Source organism: Microtus oregoni, unplaced genomic scaffold, assembly GCF_018167655.1.
Source record: "Microtus oregoni isolate MIOR12 unplaced genomic scaffold, Mior012 000060F_ref0000265, whole genome shotgun sequence".
NCBI classification, from domain to species: Eukaryota; Metazoa; Chordata; class Mammalia; order Rodentia; family Cricetidae; genus Microtus; species Microtus oregoni.
In genome coordinates, this window is record NW_024543870.1 from 7416951 (window position 1) to 7438000 (window position 21050).

General features: G+C 45.5%; 1 protein-coding gene across 4 annotated transcripts in view; it reads right to left on the reverse strand.

The window, feature by feature from the left end:
* Pde1a (phosphodiesterase 1A) overlaps positions 1–21050 on the reverse strand; it is a 245217-nt gene that overhangs the window by 22641 nt on the left and 201526 nt on the right. For all 4 annotated transcript variants that reach the window (XM_041639716.1, XM_041639717.1, XM_041639720.1 and 1 more), the window contains 6 exons: positions 18460–18585; positions 17635–17736; positions 17409–17529; positions 10005–10086; positions 2488–2608; positions 1796–1983 (listed from right to left, as the gene is read on the reverse strand). In XM_041639716.1, coding sequence (XP_041495650.1) covers positions 1796–1983; positions 2488–2608; positions 10005–10086; positions 17409–17529; positions 17635–17736; positions 18460–18585 — 740 coding nt within the window. The remainder of the gene's footprint in view (positions 1–1795; positions 1984–2487; positions 2609–10004; positions 10087–17408; positions 17530–17634; positions 17737–18459; positions 18586–21050) is intronic.

Below are 21050 nucleotides of genomic sequence, written 5' to 3' on the forward strand. Positions count from 1 at the left end.
CTTTCGGCTTTTCCTTCCCTCCACCATTGTGGACTCTAAACCTCTGGAACCATAAATCAAATCAGACATGTTCTTTTATAAGCTGCCCCAGTCATAGTGTTTAATCACAGAGTAGAAAAGTAACCAAGACAACATACAAATTTATGTTATAGATGCATATATAGAATATAGCATCTATAGAATCTCTCTCTCTCTTTATCTGTGTGTGTGATTATACAATGGCTGTTTTAAAATTCTCTCCTCTATATTCACGCTGGTATCATCAAGGGTACCAGAAAGCTGGCTACTGTTTGTCATCTAGAAGAAAACTGAAAGTTTAGACTAAGTAGTAACGGTAACTGTGTTAACAGTCTATAAAACAAAAGATGGGGGCTTGGATCAGTATGCATGCAGGATAACGAGCAAGAAGAGGCTGGATTCAGGAGACGTTCGAGAGGGGAACAGATAGGATTGGATACCAGGGTGGATGTAGAGAGTTAAATTTCTTAAGTCATATTGTACAATGACACACACATATAAAACATACGTAACACATATGTGTGGTATACTCTGTATTGATTATATTCAGCATCTATACATTTTACAAATAAGCGTATAAATCCTCCCTTCAAACACACACCAAAATCTAACCTCTTCTTGCTCATCCTCTCTCTGAAAAGGTTTGGCCTTCCATGCCAGGCCTGTCCCTAACCCTTTCTCTTACTCCCCCCCCCCCCTTTTTTTTTACATATTTCTAAATTATCACCTTCTCAGTGATGCCTTTTCTAACCTCCCTGCTTGAAACTACACTCTTGCTCCTGCTTAGCATCTTGGTCACTTATGAAAACTGAAAGCAGGTCTGCCCTAGCCACTTTCATTACAGAAACACAGTGTCATTACCAGCCATTTCACAGAGTTCTTTCTACTCTGCACACACAATAATATGTGAGGCTTTTATTCTTTTGAAACTATTTATTGTGCCGGGCATGGTGGCACACTTGGGAGGCAGAAGTAGGAGGACCTCTATGAGTTATATAAAACTATAAATATATATTTCAATCATGTGTGTGCATCTCTCTCTCTCTCTCTCTCTCTCTCTCTCTCTCTCTTTGTGACACACACACACACACACACACACACACACACACGTCTCTGCAGATATCTATAGAAGGCCAGAAGAGATCGTTGGATCCTGGAGCTGGAGTTACAGGTTGTGATAACCTGCCTATTGTGGGTGCAGGGAATAAAACCTGGGTCCTTGGTAAGAGCAGCAAGTACTCTTAACCACAAAGCCGTCTTTCCAGCCCCTGTCTTTTTTTTAGACACTCGGGTAGACATAGAAGCAGATAGCAGCCTTGCTTGGTACTAAAACAGTCTTGACAGCATCACGGAAATGCACAGAGGTTCTTTGTTTGGGGTATTTTGTTTCTCAAGACAGGGTTTCTCTGTGTAACCCCGGCCATACTGGAACTGGACTATGGAGCAGGCTGGCCTCAAGAGATTCACTGACCTCTACCTCCTGAATGCTGGGATTAAAGGTGAGTGCTGTCACCACCACCCAGCAAACACAAATTATTATCCCATTATTGTCCCATGCTTCACACCTGCATGGCTACCGCCCAGCAGCACACACAGCTGCAGCTCATCTGACATGAGCAGCATGAGCCTCTCTCAGCCAGCAACAGAGCCAGCTTTCTCAGGAATAATCAAGTTCCAAAAGCCAGCAGGAGATGTGCATTTTACAACGGAGAAACATCAAGCGAAAGAGAGTCCGAACTATGAGTCTAGCTAACGAGACAACCATCAACATCTGTACCTTGGGTAGCTAGCTCCTTCCACCTCTCTTTGTTCTGCTGGATGATGTCCACCAGGTTGTTTTTGAAACTCTTCAGGTCCACAGCGGACAGAGAGTAGTCCGGAGGATAGCTCCCATCACTCAAGACGCCTTTCACATTTAACCGCCTCAGGGAGTCAGCAACATGGAACCCAACCATGGTGGACGAGCTAGCATTGACAACCAACAAAATCAAAACACAATAAGTTTAAGGTACCACCTGAGACAAGATGCGCTGGAGTAGGACAACTGTCAGCTAGGCCCAGATGTCAGGATGTGGCAGGTGCTTCTCCCCACATCCACTTTCCCACATGGAGAGGGCCTGGGTCTCTCCTCAACACACTCTAGAGTACTTCACTTATTTCTCCCCCTCTGTCTTTAAATTGAAAAAAAACCCTTTCCATACAATATTTTCTGATGAAGAGTTCGTCTCTCCCTACTCTTTCAGCTCCTTTGCCTCCCCTCCCATCCAACACACACCCTTTCTCTCCTTTGTAAAGAGTGGATCTTGATCAGTGGCAAAGGGCATGCACTGCAGTAGACAGCCACAAGATGGCAGTGCTACCTAATAATTATTCTAAGAACTGCCTGCCTACCTTTGAGGAAAGGGATACATATCCAGTAAAAGCACATTAAAACATTAAAGTCAAAAAATAAGCAAAACAAAATTATACCTGCTTGCCCCATAGTTAGAAGACTCCGATTTTGAGGATTCCTCTATAAGAGGGATAACAATTTTCTCCGTTGAGTCTGTCAGGAGAGAAAATGTTGGCTCCACTATGAAGTCAATGAAACCTGGAAAAGCAAAGCACACGGAATGATACATCCAAATGTTCCAGCTTCCTGGTTCCCAAGGCCGGTCACAGTGAGGAGTCCCTGGGACATACGTGGACGGCTAACTGCGTTGTATAATAACGCACTCAGAGTAGAACGGACAAGCAAGCTCCCTGGTTCAAGTGTGTGGTCTTTCCTAGGCAATATTCCACCCTTTATGCTGTTTATCTGTCAGGCCAGCTCTAGTGAGCAGGAATGCCTTTTCTTCTCAACAAGAGGCCACTCCCCTTTGGAATGGACCTTACTTGGTTACAGTTTTTATGGGCCAGAAAGAAACGCTACCTAATTTCTAAAGAGCCCAGGTCATTGAAGGTCCCCACACTTCAGGCCATGGGAAGACAGCTACTTCTGTTTTATCTTTCTTTATTCCTTGCTGCCTCAGAGTGCTCTCTCAATGGCTGTTTATTATTCTCCAAATGTAAAGCGTTAGTTCACGGTGTGTGGGTGTGGGCTGTCAGATCGGCAGAGAGAACACGACAGTCTCCAGCAGACAGCACTAATCCCACCACTTGGAGATGTCAAGACTGACTGATGACTTAAGCTTAAAGTGTTCATCAGGACGGGGAGTGACAGGCAGAGCACGGAGCCTTGTCCACGACTGTGCATTGGCCTCTTGCTGTTGAGGTGAAAGAGGAGACAATAACTGTTTTCAGCCCCGGGAATGAAACATCATGAGGCCCCAAGAGCAATTGGATGCTTCAATTGGTGGGTTCCTTGAACCCACCTGGGAAAAGAGACTTGAATATAAGAAGAGGAGGGCCTTGAAGTGACATATACATACAACCAAGTTATCCACTGAATAACTGACCAAAATATTGGAAGCTAGACACTTCCCAAGGACTTGTTGGGACACGCCTTAATTTTTACAAAAGTCTTCAATAATTTTGTATCTTAACTGACACTTCAATACAAAGCAAAACTAATTTTCCACCCAGAGTTTTAAATCCCTGGCACAGGTAAAAACTGTCCAGTGATGTTGGGACTAATGAGTCCTGGCCTTCAGCTGCTCTTCCCTCCTAGAACCTGCTAATTGAAGTTACTAGAACTGTGCCTAGCTTAGAGGATCAGAGGATGGGATTTTCACCTGTTGGCCATTGACTGCAGTGTATTTAAGCCTACATGGTGCTAATAAAGAGTGGCTTTGGTATAAGTGTTTAAAGGTCTGCGTGTTGGTCTGTCTCTGCGTGTGTGTTCTCAACCTCCAGCCCCTTTCCCGAAGCTTGCGAACTGGGGTCTAGCGCATAGAGTTCAGACCTGGGCCCCAGGTGCACGGCACAATGAGTCAGCACTTCTACGAACTAAGTTAAGAGGAATGTGTATCCAAGCCACCAGCCACTGGGAATCTGTCATTCCCAATGTGATAGTTGAGGTCCTGAGTCTACAGCACCCACACTTTCTGTAAGCACTGGTGTTTTATTCTCTGAACAGTTGTTGAAGGTTGGCTGGGAAGGGGAAAGGTGACAGGTGCAGTTATGCTGCTGTCCTTCAGTGCTGGGATAGGCACTCCGGAGCCCAGCTCCAGAGTAAGGATGCTGGGACAGGCACGCCAGAGACCAGCTCCAGAGTAAGGATGCTGGGACAGGCACGCCAGAGACCAGCTCCAGAGTAAGGATGCTGGGATAGGCACTCCGGAACCCAGCTCCAGAGTGAGGATGCTGGGACAGGCACTCCGGAGCCCAGCTCCAGAGTAAGGATGCTGGGACAGGCACGCCAGAGCCCAGCTCCAGAGTAAGGATGCTGGGATAGGCACTCCGGAGCCCAGCTCCAGAGTAAGGATGCTGGGACAGGCACGCCAGAGCCCAGCTCCAGAGTAAGGATGCTGGGACAGGCACGCCAGAGACCAGCTCCAGAGTAAGGATGCTGGGATAGGCACTCCGGAGCCCAGCTCCAGAGTAAGGATGCTGGGACAGGCACGCCAGAGACCAGCTCCAGAGTAAGGATGCTGGGACAGGCACTCCGGAGACCAGCTCCAGAGTAAGGATGCTGGGATAGGCACTCCGGAGCCCAGCTCCAGAGTAAGGATGCTGGGATAGGCACTCCGGAGCCCAGCTCCAGAGTAAGGATGCTGGGATAGGCACTCCGGAGCCCAGCTCCAGAGTAAGGATGCTGGGACAGGCACTCCGGAGACCAGCTCCAGAGTAAGGATGCTGGGATAGGCACGCCGGAGACCAGCTCCAGAGTAAGGATGCTGGGACAGGCACACCAGAGACCAGCTCCAGAGTAAGGATGCTGGGACAGGCACGCCAGAGACCAGCTCCAGAGTAAGGATGCTGGGATAGGCACTCCGGAGCCCAGCTCCAGAGTGAGGATGCTGGGACAGGCACTCCGGAGCCCAGCTCCAGAGTAAGGATGCTGGGACAGGCACGCCAGAGACCAGCTCCAGAGTAAGGATGCTGGGATAGGCACTCCGGAGCCCAGCTCCAGAGTAAGGATGCTGGGACAGGCACGCCAGAGCCCAGCTCCAGAGTAAGGATGCTGGGACAGGCACGCCAGAGACCAGCTCCAGAGTAAGGATGCTGGGATAGGCACTCCGGAGCCCAGCTCCAGAGTAAGGATGCTGGGACAGGCACGCCAGAGACCAGCTCCAGAGTAAGGATGCTGGGACAGGCACTCCGGAGACCAGCTCCAGAGTAAGGATGCTGGGATAGGCACTCCGGAGCCCAGCTCCAGAGTAAGGATGCTGGGATAGGCACTCCGGAGCCCAGCTCCAGAGTAAGGATGCTGGGATAGGCACTCCGGAGCCCAGCTCCAGAGTAAGGATGCTGGGACAGGCACTCCGGAGACCAGCTCCAGAGTAAGGATGCTGGGATAGGCACGCCGGAGACCAGCTCCAGAGTAAGGATGCTGGGACAGGCACTCCGGAGACCAGCTCCAGAGTAAGGATGCTGGGACAGGCACGCCAGAGCCCAGCTCCAGAGTAAGGATGCTGGGACAGGCACGCCAGAGACCAGCTCCAGAGTAAGGATGCTGGGACAGGCACGCCAGAGACCAGCTCCAGAGTAAGGATGCTGGGACAGGCACGCCAGAGACCAGCTCCAGAGTAAGGATGCTGGGACAGGCACGCCAGAGACCAGCTCCAGAGTAAGGATGCTGGGATAGGCACTCCGGAGCCCAGCTCCAGAGTAAGGATGCTGGGATAGGCACGCCAGAGCCCAGCTCCAGAGTAAGGATGCTGGGATAGGCACGCCAGAGACCAGCTCCAGAGTAAGGATGCTGGGATAGGCACTCCGGAGCCCATCTCCAGAGTAAAGATGCTGGGATAGGCACTCCGGAGCCCATCTCCAGAGTAAGGATGCTGGGATAGGCACTCCGGAGCCCAGCTCCAGAGTAAGGATGCTGGGACAGGCACTCCGGAGACCAGCTCCAGAGTAAGGATGCTGGGATAGGCACGCCGGAGACCAGCTCCAGAGTAAGGATGCTGGGACAGGCACTCCGGAGACCAGCTCCAGAGTAAGGATGCTGGGACAGGCACGCCAGAGCCCAGCTCCAGAGTAAGGATGCTGGGACAGGCACGCCAGAGACCAGCTCCAGAGTAAGGATGCTGGGACAGGCACGCCAGAGACCAGCTCCAGAGTAAGGATGCTGGGACAGGCACGCCAGAGACCAGCTCCAGAGTAAGGATGCTGGGACAGGCACGCCAGAGACCAGCTCCAGAGTAAGGATGCTGTGATAGGCACTCCGGAGCCCAGCTCCAGAGTAAGGATGCTGGGATAGGCACACCAGAGCCCAGCTCCAGAGTAAGGATGCTGGGATAGGCACGCCAGAGACCAGCTCCAGAGTAAGGATGCTGGGATAGGCACTCCGGAGCCCATCTCCAGAGTAAGGATGCTGGGATAGGCACTCCGGAGCCCATCTCCAGAGTAAGGATGCTGGGATAGGCACGCCGGAGCCCAGCTCCAGAGTAAGGATGCTGGGATAGGCACGCCAGAGACCAGCTCCAGAGTAAGGATGCTGGGATAGGCACGCCAGAGACCAGCTCCAGAGTAAGGATGCTGGGATAGGCACGCCAGAGACCAGCTCCAGAGTAAGGATGCTGGGATAGGCACGCCAGAGACCAGCTCCAGAGTAAGGATGCTGGGACAGGCACGCCAGAGACCAGCTCCAGAGAAAGGATGCTGGGACAGGCACGCCAGAGCCCAGCTCCAGAGTAAGGATGCTGGGATAGGCACGCCAGAGACCAGCTCCAGAGTAAGGATGCTGGGATAGGCACGCCAGAGACCAGCTCAGGAGTAAGGATGCTGGGACAGGCACGCCAGAGCCCAGCTCCAGAGTAAGGATGCTGGGATAGGCACTCTGGAGACCAGCTCCAGAGTAAGGATGCTGGGATAGGCACTCTGGAGACCAGCTCCAGAGTAATGATGCTGGGATAGGCACTCCGGAGCCCAGCTCCAGAGTAAGGATGCTGGGATAGGCACGCCAGAGACCAGCTCCAGAGTAAGGATGCTGGGATAGGCACTCTGGAGACCAGCTCCAGAGTAAGGATGCTGGGATAGGCACTCCGGAGCCCAGCTCCAGAGTAAGGATGCTGGGATAGGCACTCCGGAGCCCAGCTCCAGAGTAAGGATGCTGGGACAGGCACGCCAGAGACCAGCTCCAGAGTAAGGATGCTGTGATAGGCACTCCGGAGCCCAGCTCCAGAGTAAGGATGCTGGGATAGGCACTCTGGAGCCCAGCTCCAGAGTAAGGATGCTGGGATAGGCACTCCGGAGCCCATCTCCAGAGTAAGGATGCTGGGATAGGCACGCCAGAGCCCAGCTCCAGAGTAAGGATGCTGGGATAGGCACGCCAGAGACCAGCTCCAGAGTAAGGATGCTGGGATAGGCACGCCAGAGACCAGCTCCAGAGTAAGGATGCTGGGATAGGCACGCCAGAGACCAGCTCCAGAGTAAGGATGCTGGGATAGGCACGCCAGAGACCAGCTCCAGAGTAAGGATGCTGGGACAGGCACGCCAGAGCCCAGCTCCAGAGTAAGGATGCTGGGATAGGCACGCCAGAGACCAGCTCCAGAGTAAGGATGCTGGGATAGGCACTCCGGAGACCAGCTCCAGAGTAAGGATGCTGGGATAGGCACTCCGGAGACCAGCTCCAGAGTAAGGATGCTGGGATAGGCACGCCAGAGACCAGCTCCAGAGTAAGGATGCTGGGATAGGCACTCCGGAGCCCAGCTCCAGAGTAAGGATGCTGGGATAGGCACTCTGGAGACCAGCTCCAGAGTAAGGATGCTGGGATAGGCACTCCGGAGCCCATCTCCAGAGTAAGGATGCTGGGATAGGCACGCCAGAGCCCAGCTCCAGAGTAAGGATGCTGGGATAGGCACGCCAGAGACCAGCTCCAGAGTAAGGATGCTGGGATAGGCACGCCAGAGACCAGCTCCAGAGTAAGGATGCTGGGATAGGCACGCCAGAGACCAGCTCCAGAGTAAGGATGCTGGGACAGGCACGCCAGAGACCAGCTCCAGAGAAAGGATGCTGGGACAGGCACGCCAGAGCCCAGCTCCAGAGTAAGGATGCTGGAATAGGCACTCCGGAGCCCAGCTCCAGAGTAAGGATGCTGGGATAGGCACTCCGGAGACCAGCTCCAGAGTAAGGATGCTGTGATAGGCACTCCGGAGACCAGCTCCAGAGTAAGGATGCTGGGATAGGCACTCCGGAGACCAGCTCCAGAGTAAGGATGCTGGGACAAGCACGCCAGAGACCAGCTCCAGAGTAAGGATGCTGGGATAGGCACGCCAGAGACCAGCTCCAGAGTAAGGATGCTGGGATAGGCACGCCAGAGACCAGCTCCAGAGTAAGGATGCTGGGACAGGCACTCCGGAGACCAGCTCCAGAGTAAGGATGCTGGGACAGGCACGCCAGAGACCAGCTCCAGAGTAAGGATGCTGGGATAGGCACGCCAGAGCCCAGTTCCAGAGTAAGGATGCTGGGACAGGCACGCCAGAGACCAGCTCCAGAGTAAGGATGCTGGGATAGGCACTCCGGAGACCAGCTCCAGAGTAAGGATGCTGGGATAGGCACGCCAGAGACCAGCTCCAGAGTAAGGATGCTGGGATAGGCACTCCGGAGCCCAGCTCCAGAGTAAGGATGCTGGGATAGGCACTCCGGAGCCCAGCTCCAGAGTAAGGATGCTGGGATAGGCACTCCGGAGCCCAGCTCCAGAGTAAGGATGCTGTGATAGGCACGCCAGAGACCAGCTCCAGAGTAAGGATGCTGGAATAGGCACGCCAGAGACCAGCTCCAGAGTAAGGATGCTGGGATAGGCACGCCAGAGACCAGCTCCAGAGTAAGGATGCTGGGATAGGCACGCCAGAGACCAGCTCCAGAGTAAGGATGCTGGGATAGGCACTCTGGAGACCAGCTCCAGAGTAAGGATGCTGGGATAGGCACGCCAGAGACCAGCTCCAGAGTAAGGATGCTGGAATAGGCACTCCGGAGACCAGCTCCAGAGTAAGGATGCTGGGATAGGCACTCCGGAGCCCAGCTCCAGAGTAAGGATGCTGGGACAGGCACGCCAGAGACCAGCTCCAGAGTAAGGATGCTGGGATAGGCACGCCAGAGATCAGCTCCAGAGTAAGGATGCTGATCCTTCTATCACAGGGGGCTTTCAGAATACAATCAGATATTAAAATTGTGCCACTTAACAAGCATGTGTTTCATAAATGAACCGAGTTGTAGTTCCCTACACAAACAAAGGTAAGAATACATGTGGCTGGAAGGAGTATCATTTTGCAGATCTCCCGCTGCTGATTTATCAGTTCATATCTCAAGAATCCCCCTCCCGCTAAAGAACAGTGAAAAGCTAGCAATAACACAATAGGAAAGTTAATATCTTATTTGAATTGCTTTATTTCTAAAGGACTAAATCATAGAAAATAATAATCAGCAAAATGACAAAACAAAAGAGCCAGTCCCTTACACAAGAAGAAAGTTGTTATTTACTAGGATTATAGCCAAGAATAATAATTGTTTTAAGAGTGCTTTGAGTCAGGATTCGCATAGGAACAGTTTAGGAAGCAGGGACTCTGCTTGGTTTGTGATGCAAACCACTTCCAATACTGCAATTGGCTGCCTAGCGCCTTGACTTGTGTGATCTATGCACACACACCCCTCTCCATACAATTCCCCTGAAAAACACAGACTTCTTCCACCTGACCTTGACCGGCAGCAGCAGCTTTTACTGAATTCATTGTGTGAAAACCCTTCATTGATTTTCATTCAACATCATCCAAATCAACCCAAAGCCACTATGTATCACGATTAAAGCGTGGGGTTGGCCTGGAAGACTTTGAAGAGTGTGCTACACACATTTGAACACTAACAAGTCCCGCCAACTTTCCAAGGCCACGATTCTTCAGTCTTACCTATTTGAGACTGGGCAACCATCGTAGACTTCCGATCACAGAGTGGAGAAAATGGAAGCCCTAATTCAGCTTCTTTGTCTCCCTAGGGAAAGAAATGAATTACCAGAATCAAGTTGGAGAATTTAAGGAAATTGTGAAGTCTAGAGAGTGACTTTAAACAATCACAAATTTGAACCTTTTAAGCAGTAATACTTACTAGTTATTTATATCATTAAAATCTAAGGTTATATAATTTTTTTGAACAGTTTTCTTCTGAGGAATTGCTCTAGTACTAACACAGTAACACTCTAGTGTCACAACCCACTGACTCTGAGTGAACAAACATTTCAGGTTTCAGAAGTCCCCATGGATCAGTCATTTCTGTATTATTGGGCAGCTTATTAAGAACCAAGTTTATAGACTTTCCTTCATTGTTTAGATTCCACTCAACCAAGTTTTAAAAAGAAAGATTTTGCATTTACTGCTTTTTTTGGAATGCATGAACATTTTGAAACCTCTTTCCATTCATTGACTAAAATTTATTTTCCCATTGCAAATAGTGATTTTATGATATAAGGTTCCAAAATATCATCAATAGTTAATTATGAAATAGCAGTATCCTTAAGAGTTTATATTAAAACATAACATTAACATTGCTTAAATAGAAGACAGACAGATGATGGACTTGATGGAAAACATGATATTAAAGATGTTTATTTGGTATTTACAGATACAACTGTCCTTGATTGACAGGATCATATTTGCATTGGCTGGCGTTAGTAGTCAAGGAGCTACTGCTTGCAGCTTAAGAACACAATAATGGGTCTGTTTCTATAGGAGCTGGTTCTTTGGAAGACATAAGAAGATTGTTTAAGTCTGAAAAAGGCACTGTGATGACGTACTCTGTATAAGCTCCATTTTAAAGAAAGCTAAAGACACATTTTTATCCAAGGCATAAGCCTTTGACACTTAATGCAGACTTGGCCTTCCTGTAGAGGGAGTTGGGGGTTTTATGTTGTTTTTCTGTTTCCTGTACCTCTCAATTAATTTAGAATATAAAATTTCTATTGTTAAAAGCACAGAATGTTAAGATGCATTAATTATTCAATTTATTTATAAATATTTCAAAGTGTTATTTACTTTTGGAAATGAATAAAGGTCTTGGATACCAGGCCAACAGGGCGCCTCTGAGCCAGACCATGAAAGAATTGAACAGGGCACTATGACGTACTGCTGAGGAAGAGGGAGAGGTGTTCAAAGGGAAATCGTGCTACCATAGTGTAAATTTGACCACCCTTAAAAAGTCCTTATTCTCTCCCAGGGCAGGGATACCTACTTCTTATTTCAATGAAGTCAAAGGTCAAATCTGTAGATATTCTACATAACATCTATTTAATACTTTTCTTGAACGCTGTGCATTCTACTGAAAGCACTATATTTAGAAGACCAAAAATATACCTCTAGAATCAATAACTTATTGTATAAATACATTTTCTAGTGTTTTAATTGACTTATGAAAGTGGTAAGAGAAAATGCCACACTCCATTAACTACCCAGTAGCTCTCTGTGATGTCCCGCGTCTCGGCACTGTGTTCTGGGGGATGGGCCTACAGGTGCTGAAGCAGCAGAAGTGGCCCCATTAAAATGCAGGTGGAGAGTCTGATCTCCAGCATCTGAGAGCCCTTACCTGCTCAGCACTTCCTGTGCAGCCTATCAAGTTTCAGCTTTGAGTGGCCGTGACAAACAGCTAGTAATTATTTTTCTGCTTTCCAAGGAGAGTGGGAAGGCTGTGACAGCTATCAGCGAGGTGTCAGTCTCATACTTTATACCTTTAAATTTCACTAAAGCTGAAACAGTGTTTATAGCTTTCAATAGATAAAGGAAACGAAAGAGAATGAAGTACAGAAGCCTTGGGAACCTTTCTGCACCAAGACCTGGTATGGGCCTCAAGAGTAATCAGTACCATTCAGACCACCTTCAGACCCCGAGGATAGGATATGAGGGACCACTGGATCCATAGGCAACCTCAGATGGAGGTGGGAATGGTACTCCTATTCAGCAGTGCCTGGACAATCTGCACAAGGAAATGTTCTCTGTGGAGCTGCCTCCACGCCATTTAAAAATAGCCCTTGGAAATTCTCACAGTCTCCCAAACAACTGGACTGTTTAATGGCTGTAGTAACTGCCACATCTACATCCAGTTATATTTGTGGCAGAATGTTATTCTGTACTTTAATTATATTTTACCAAATGTTAGGTTTGCTTGTGTAACTGCTGCTTATAGTGCTTTGTGACAAATTGCAGCTAGATTTGATTTTAACATTTTGAGTTATAGGTCTTTATATTCATTTAATTTGGGAAGTTATGCCTGTAATTTTCATTGGTGCTTTGTCTTTGGGTAAGAATGGATTAACTGAGTATATTTTTAGTAGTATGAAAACAAAATTTACTTTGTCATACTTTAAATGACATCTAGCAATGCTAAAGAAAACAGAGGAACTTGATTATATACATCTTAGAGTTAAAAAAATCACGACTTTATCTTTTCCTTGCATATATCCTACATTTCAAATCATTTGTTTCTCTCTGACTTATAAGACAATATTGCTTAATAGATGAAGATTTTTCCTAAATTGAGATTGTTTCTATGCATCATAAAATAATGAGTTGGAAAGAGAAAATATTTATTTATTGTGTGCACAGTGAAAAATTAATGTAAGTAGTTATTTTTCAATTTAATTATGTTAACTTTCCATCATACCAATTAGTACGTGTTTAAGAAGAGATAAAGAGCTTTGCTATTGGTCATCATTTCAGCTGGTACCTCTGTCATCCATGCCAATCACCACTGAAATCTTCCAAATGTATTCATTCTAGTCGGAAACTCCTGGGCTGATTTGTTAAACACTCAGAGCAAAGACACTGTATGTACTGAGAAGTGTGATAAGCTCATGTCTAGCCTCCTCTGCCACTGGTATTTAATCAAAGTCTAAAACCAGTGCTTCTCAGGACTGTAGATTCTAAATACGACCTTGGTCTCCTCTGGACACTACTCCTCCTGGACAAAGGGTGAACTGAAGCAGCTGACCAGATACACAAAGAGATCTGGTTGGAGAAGATGAACAAAGAGCTGGTCTCCTTCACCTTGCCCTCCAAATACATTATGCTTAAAATTTTCTATGTCATTTGTCAGAAAGTAATAGACTTGTTAAGTAAATTAACTCAAAACTGATTTAGACATTAACACAACCCACACTTCCCCTCAGTCTTCCTAATATGAATTCACATGCACAGAGAAGGGGGAGGGAGGAGCTGGAGAGAGGGAGAGGGGGAGAAGACGAGATGGAGACAATTGTTACCTAAAAGCTCTCAAAGCTACATCATTCTTTAGATGTTTTTTCTGATGTTTTATATTTATATTAATTTTCTAATTTTGCTCAACAGCAATTGAAGAGCGGGGTGTGGTAGTGCATGCCTTTAAAGAAAGCACTTGGGGGCTGGAGCAGAACGAATGCCTTAAGTTCAAAGACAGCCTGGGCTATAGAGCAAGTACTAGGCCAGAATGTGCTACAGTGTGAGACCCACATGCAAAAATAATTATGTGGGATTCCCCTTTGTATGTTGTGAATAGGGCAAGGCAGACATTCCAAGCAGAGATAGAGGAGAAAAGAAGATGGAGTCACAGAGACACTATGTCACTGCCGAAGGAGGCAAACGTCCCGGAACCTTACCAGTAAACCATGAGCTTCATGGTAAAATATAGAATAATAGGAATGGGTTAATTTAAGATGTAAGAGTTAGTTAATACGAAGCCTGAGCTAATAGGCCAAGTGGTGTTTTAATTATAATGTAGTTTCTGTGTGATTATTTTGGGCCTGGGAAGTCGGGAAATGAACAAGCAGCCTCTGCCTACGAAGAAAAGAAAAAAAAATCCCAAATAAAATAAGAATGACAGTTGAATTCCAAGAGTAGGGGGCTGAGAAGTCAGACTCTGTTCTTATGCAACCTTGCTTTAATTTCTGCCCTGGCTTTCCTTGATAATGGCTGTAACTGGTAGGGTATAATAAGCTTCTTCCTCCCCAATCTGATTTTGGTTGGTATTTTTGTCACAGTCACAGAAAACACACTACAGAACTCATTAATATGAACTATCTGTTCATTTGTACATACATATATATGCATATATACATATATAGTAATTATAGTAAGATACCTTTCTTGTTTTCCTTGTGGTAGTGTTGTATGAATTCAGCTAAATATAATCCTTAATATTTTCATTTATGCTCTCTTAAGTAGCATCCTGTTTTACACTCAATTGTCAAATTGTTCCTTGCTTGTGGAAACAACTCCAATGGATCATACAACCCCAGTGGGTTCTACTGGCTTTTTACAATAAGGGAAGCTTCATCTTATCCACTCTATTCATTATGTACTTTTAGAACCTCTTTGTACTGGTTAGGACTTCAAATGAAGCATTTAATAAAGATGGAGTTGATACGCTGATCTTAGCATAATAATATTCTGTGTTTCACCTCAAGGATTGCATTAGTTATGACTCTCTGACCCTTTACTAGGCTAGGCAACATTTTCTAACTACATTTCTGGGAGTTTGGGCAATTAAATTTTGGATTTTGCCAAATGTATTCTGTGAATCTATTGACATGACAATATCATTTTCCCTTTTTATTCTTTTAATATAGTTCAGTGTGATTAAAGAAATGTTCAACATGCAAGCTCAGGCCATGCTATTCTTTTACAATATTATTGAATTTGACTTGCTAATATTTTAAGAGTTTCCCCATCTGGAATCATGACAGATATGGGTTATAATTTCCCTTATTTGAAACGTCTTTGTCAAGTTTTCTGAGAGATAAACTGCCAATTTTCTTCTTCCTCTTTCATGAAAAATTTGAGTAAAACTGACATTATTTCTGCCTTAAAATTCTTGAGAAAATTGATATTTCTCAACTGAATTAAATAATGGAAATTGAAATTAAAGTTAAAAAACTAGAGCCATTTAACTCTGGGTTTCCATTTTTTTAAGAATTAATTACTTTTATGAGTATGGGTGTTTTGCCTGTATGTATATCTGTGAACTACATGTGTGCCTGGTGCCCACAGAAGCCAGAAAAGGATGTCAGGGTCCCCGGTACTGGAGGTACAGATGTTGTGAGCAGCCAGGTGGATGCTAGGAATTGAACCCAGGTCCATTTCCTCTGAAAGAGCAGCCAGTTCTCCTAACTGTTGACCATCTCACCAGCTCAAATCCTGGATTTTCTTATGTGGAATTGCATTATAAATTCAATTAAAATATAAGTATACGACTATTCAGACTGTAGCTTTGTTTTGTGTGTAGTTTGCTAATTTATATATTTTTTAAAGAATTAGGCAATTTTACTTCTGCCATTAATATCTTTAGCATAAATTGTTCATACTATTTCATACCCTTTAGACATACATAAGCTCTACTATAATAACCTGTCTTGCATATATGTTTCTCCATCCTTTTGATCCTGCAAGAAATTTCACTACTTTTTCAGTTTTTCTCTGTTAAATTTGTCTATTGTTGTTAGCCGGGTGGTGGTGGCACATGCCTTTAATCTCAGCACTCGGGAGGCAGAAGCAGGCGGATCTCTGGGAGTTCGAGGCCAGCCTGGTCTACAAGAGCTAGTTCCAGGACAGGCTCCAAAGCTACAGAGAAACCCTGTCCCGAAAAAAACCAAAAAAAAAAAAAAAATGTCTATTGTTTCTCTTCGCTCTGCTTCACTGAATTTGGTTTTACATTTACTACCTCCTCCTCAGCTTATTTTAGTTCAATTTTCTTAAATTTCACCTACATTCTTACGATTAAAAAACAGGTCATATGTTTTATACTTTTGGTCTTTTTAAATAATAAAAATATATAATGTTACAAAATGTCCTCTAGGTACAGTTTTAATTTTGCAGTTCACAGAGTGCCCTGTGTTATGCTTTGACAAGTCTTTTCACCTGTGCAAAGAAATTCACAATGCTGTGGACCCTGAAATTCAAAGGAGTTATGGGGTTCATATTCATGATCCAGGAAGGTGACCTAGAGACCTCGAGACCATAGAGACACCCATGTCTGAGTCATTCCCCACCCTTCAGGAAGGTGACCTAGAGACCTCGAGACCATAGAGACACCCATGTCAGAGACACTTCCCACCCTTTTCTTAACTGCTTTATCTGGCCATTACTGGATTGCATCCTTGAGTATAAAATTCCAGCTGTCAGGATAGTATAAGCCCTGACTTCTATGGGCTAACAAAACTCTATTACCAACTCTATAAAAGATTATAAGAACTAAATTTGTAACTAGCTAGTCAGAAACCAACATGCCTTCCCCTCCCCCCGGGGCTGAAGTTTGAAGTGGAGCCTGTCTTTGGGAAGACTGAGCGTTTAACTTGTGGAATGTAAGACAACTGAATCGTTAGCATCAGTCGAGAGTGTAGCATCCCAACTTTGGGTTTGGTGATGTTAGAACAGGGGCACCACACAGGAGACAGCTTGAACATGCCTGCAGCGGAGAGCAGGTCTTGCCTTTTCCAGGCTTGTACTGGTTTCAGTTAGACATGTGTCTGCGCAACCTCATTTTCCTCAGCCTCCTTTGCAGCTGCATGCTGCGTTAGAATTTGAGAGAAGGTATACACAGACGGTTGGGTGTCCTCCTTTGCTCTTTCCATTGCTATTTGCTGTCTCCAATCCCAAACTTACCTCATGATAACATAATGATTCTAACCTGTTTCTCTATTCCTTTCTTTCCTTACTGCCACGCTCTCATATCTAAGACATCACTTTCTCTAAAAGACGTTTGGTACTATTTTGGGTGATCTAACATGATGGAGGAAGGTCATTGGTTAAGTAATAAAGAAACTGCTTGGCCCCATAGGTTAAAACATAGGTAGGAGGAGTAAACAGAACAGAATGCTGGGAGGAAGAGGAAGTGAGCTCAGAGATGCCATGCTCCCCTCTCCCGGGCAGACGGGGTAGCTCTACTCTCTGAGGCAGACTCTATCAAGCTCCGGCCCACGATGGACGTAGGCTAGAATCTTCCCGGTAAGCGCACCTTGGTGCTACACACTTTATTAGAAATGGGCTAGTCCAGGTGCAAGAGTTAGCCAAGAAGAGACTAGATATAATGGGCCAAGCAGTGCTTGAAAGAATACAGTTTGTGTGTTGTTATTTCGGGGCATAAGCTAGCAGGCGCCGGGGTGCTGGGGACGCAGCCCCGCTGCTCCTATTACAGCACTAACGTATTTCCCTAAAACAGTATTGAACTCTCCCAAACATCTTAACTATGTGCCCTGGCTTATTGAAAATATAAGTCAGAAGTGCTGGGTTCTGTTAAAAATACAAAATCACGTCAATATTCACAGTTGCTGTTTTCAAACCAGAGAGAGAAGGCACCTGCAGGAAAAACTCCTCCATTAGGGCCATGGTCCACCTGTAATGCAGCTTCCAAGTTTTGGCTGGGTGGCTGATATCGGCTGCATGGAGTATCAGGGACATGGTTTTGGCTTTGTCAATCCTGTCAAACCAAAGACATGTTCAAATTACCAGAACTAAACAATCACCAACTGTTTTCTAAGTCCCAGCCCCCAGACCTTGAACATGACACCAGACAGTAACCTACCCTTCAGGCTGCTGCAAGCTGTTTCTTATGTTTTTAATTTGCTGGAAATGGCCTGACATGTCTGTAGATAACACCATTTCAATCACTAAGTTCCGAAGATCCCTGCAGAGGCATCGAAAGGAGAACAGTTCATTTGACTCCTCCTTACCTTGGAGTGGGATGTTTCCACAAATATCTAGGGTCACACTGTAATGATTTCAGCCACTAAGGCTGGTACTTCTAAATTCTAGGGGCCATGCTTGTGTAGACAAACCCTCAGGCAGAAGTGCCTATTGGCCCCCCAGGGGTGTTAAAGGGCCCGTTACCCATGTGCGACGTGGATCACATCATTCACGTATGACTCAGCTAAGCCCTTAAATGCATACGTCATCTGCGTATGAGGTAGCCATGTTAAATTCCTGTGCGCATGCGCTAAGCAACTTTTAAAAGGTGAACGTGCCATCTCCCCCCCACTCCCCCGTCTCTCTGTCTCCTCTCTCTCTCTCTCTCTCTCTCTCTCTCTCTCTCTCTCTTGCTCGCTCTATCTCACTCGCTCTCTCCTCCTCCTCCTCTTCTTCCTCTTCTTCTTCTTCTACGCCATCATATTCACAAAAGCTAGACATTATCTTAATCATTCACTCTTAAGGTTTGATAATAACCACACCACTTAATATGTTCCCTAAAAATGAGTTGTTTTCCATTTTCAGGCCACAGTATTTCTTGCCAGCTCATAATTGCTATTGCTAAGTCTTGGGGGTTTTATTCCACCTGTTTTCCTCACTTTACTAACAACTTAAAAACGTTGTCCTTGGGGTTCAACACCCTTGGGTTTCCTCTGACACTCACCTCCAGTCATCCTTCGATAAATTTACAAAGATGTTCATTTCCTCCTCTTGCATAAGCCGATAGGCTGCACTCACGTGGTGATTCTCAAGCACTGAGCGATCATTGTACAGAATGGCAACGTCTGACCTGGGAATCGAGAGCAAACATCCAGAGAATGTCTTCAGACTCTGAGATTTTAATACTTAATAATCAAATTTAAGTCATTGGTTAAAATCTTATTATTGAACGCAGAAAATCATGCTAAACTACCTTATAAAAAAAACTATGTTTTTTAAACTGTATTTTTTTATTTGTGGAGAGGACACCTGAACTGCCCTTCCCCTGTAAGCAGACTGATGACCACCTTAATTGTCACCATAGAACCTTCATCCAGTAACTGACGGAAGCAGATGCAGTGTTCCTCAGCTAAGCACTGGGCCGAGCTCCTGGAGTCCAGTTGTAGGAGGAGGAGCGATAAGATGAGCAAAGTGGTCAAGACCATGACAGGAGAACCCACAGAAACAGCTGACCTGAGCAAGAGGGAGCTCACCAACTCCAGAATGACAGCTGGGGTTTCTGCCACTGGCCAAAGTAGGCCTACTGAATGTGGGTGACAGTTGTGTCTCTTTTAGGGTCTTCATTGTTGTCTGAGATTATGAATTGTAGGCTGGTTTTTTTTTTATTTATATCTAAAAGACACTTATGAGTGAGTTCATATGATATTTGTCTTTCTGGGTCTAGGTTACTTCACTCAATATGATATTTTCTAGATCCATCCATATGCCTGCAAATTTCAAGATGTCATTATTTTTTTCCACTGTGTAGTACTCCATTGTACAAATGTACCACATTTTTCTTATCCATTCTTCAGTTGAGGGGCATTTAGGTTGTTTCCAGGTTCTGACGATGACAAACAATGCTGCTATGAACATAGTTGAGCACATGTCCTTGTGGTATGATTGAGCATCCTTTGGGAATATACCCAAAATTGGTATTCCAATTTAGTTACAAATGGAAAATGGAAGAGAAATGTGTAGTTTTGCTACATTGTGACCTTTTGAAACAATGCATTGTGCAGTGGCTAGAATGATTACTATTATATATTCATTCATATACTTAACATTTTTGTAAAATACTTTAAAGTCTACTCTTGGTCATTTTTCACAATGTAATCCATTGCAGTTCATGGTAGCCCCTATGTTATCTAATTCTCCATGTTAGCTTATTCCTCTCATCTAGGCGAGATTGTAAGTCCCTGGACCAACATCTCCTAACCGTTCCCCTCAGCATCCAGCGACTACCACTCGACTCTAGGAAATATTCTTTATCAAGTTGAGGACATTGTCAACTCTTTCTAGTTTATTGAATCTGGACCATAAATGGAAATTGGATTTTGTCAAATATTTTTCTGGATATCTTGGCATGGTACCATTTCTTCTTTAGATTATGAATTTAATTTCAGGTGTTGAATCAGAGATAGCATGCATACCTGGGATAATTGGTCACGATGCTAATTTTCCCTTTAATTATCATAGTTTAAATATCTATATGCTCTTTCCTTTCCATTTAAAATGCTAATATCTGTAATATAATCTAAATAGCCAAGAGAAAAACTTTAGCTCATTCTTATTCAGTCAGTAAATGACTAGCCTCTTTTTGCACCATTTCAAGTAGTTAATTAAATCTTCATTCATTTGACCCCAATTTACTTTGGGTAGGGGATAAAGAGTGTGATGGAAATCTTTTTCTCCCACACATTTCTGTGATTAAATTGAATGTTGCAGATGCACTTGCTGCAAATTAAAATGGAGAAAGTTGTTTTCAACACATGTTTATAGCAGACATTTTACTCTTAAGCTGTTGCATTCATCAAGAGGTATTTATTTCTCACCTGCCTATACACTCCAAACTAATAAAAACACTTCAAAGTGCCTGGAGAGACTTGACATTCTAGCCTAATGGACCAGTTGCAAATGTTCTCAGTTCTGTAAAGTGGAGTCTTGGCTTCTTCATTCTCTCCTCCTAGAATGCCCGATATGGACTGGAAGCAGAAACCTTGTTTGCAGCATCTTCAGTTGGTGGGTCAGCCACACACGCTGGCACAGCAGACACAAGCAGCAGTGATAAGAGGAAGAGAAAGGGAAAGCCCACAGCACCCCCACTGCTCTTTGGCTCCTAGAACCCAGCATCTCCTGCCTCCCCTCTTCTTCCTAAGATGTATTTAATATGCGTGTCGGTTGGTATAAGGTCAGTGTGACGTAAGCTAGACTAATTGCAAAGAAGGACTTTCAAGTGGGAAATAATTCCATAATGCTGGCCTGTGGGCAAACCCATGGGCAATTTCCTTAATAAATGATTGGCCCAGGGGGGCTCGGCCCTTGGTGGGTGGTGCCATACCTGAGAGTGGTCCTGAGTTGTATAAGAAAGCAGGCTGAGCAAGCTAGTAAGCAGCGTCCTCCATGGCCACCTCTGCTTCAGTTCCTGCCTCCAGGTTCCTACTCTGAGTGCCTGCTCCAACTTCTCTCAGTGAAATGGTGCAAGCTGAGAGTTGGAGGCTGAGATAACCCGTTTCCTTCCCAAGCTGTTTCTGATCATAGTGTTTTAGCACTGTT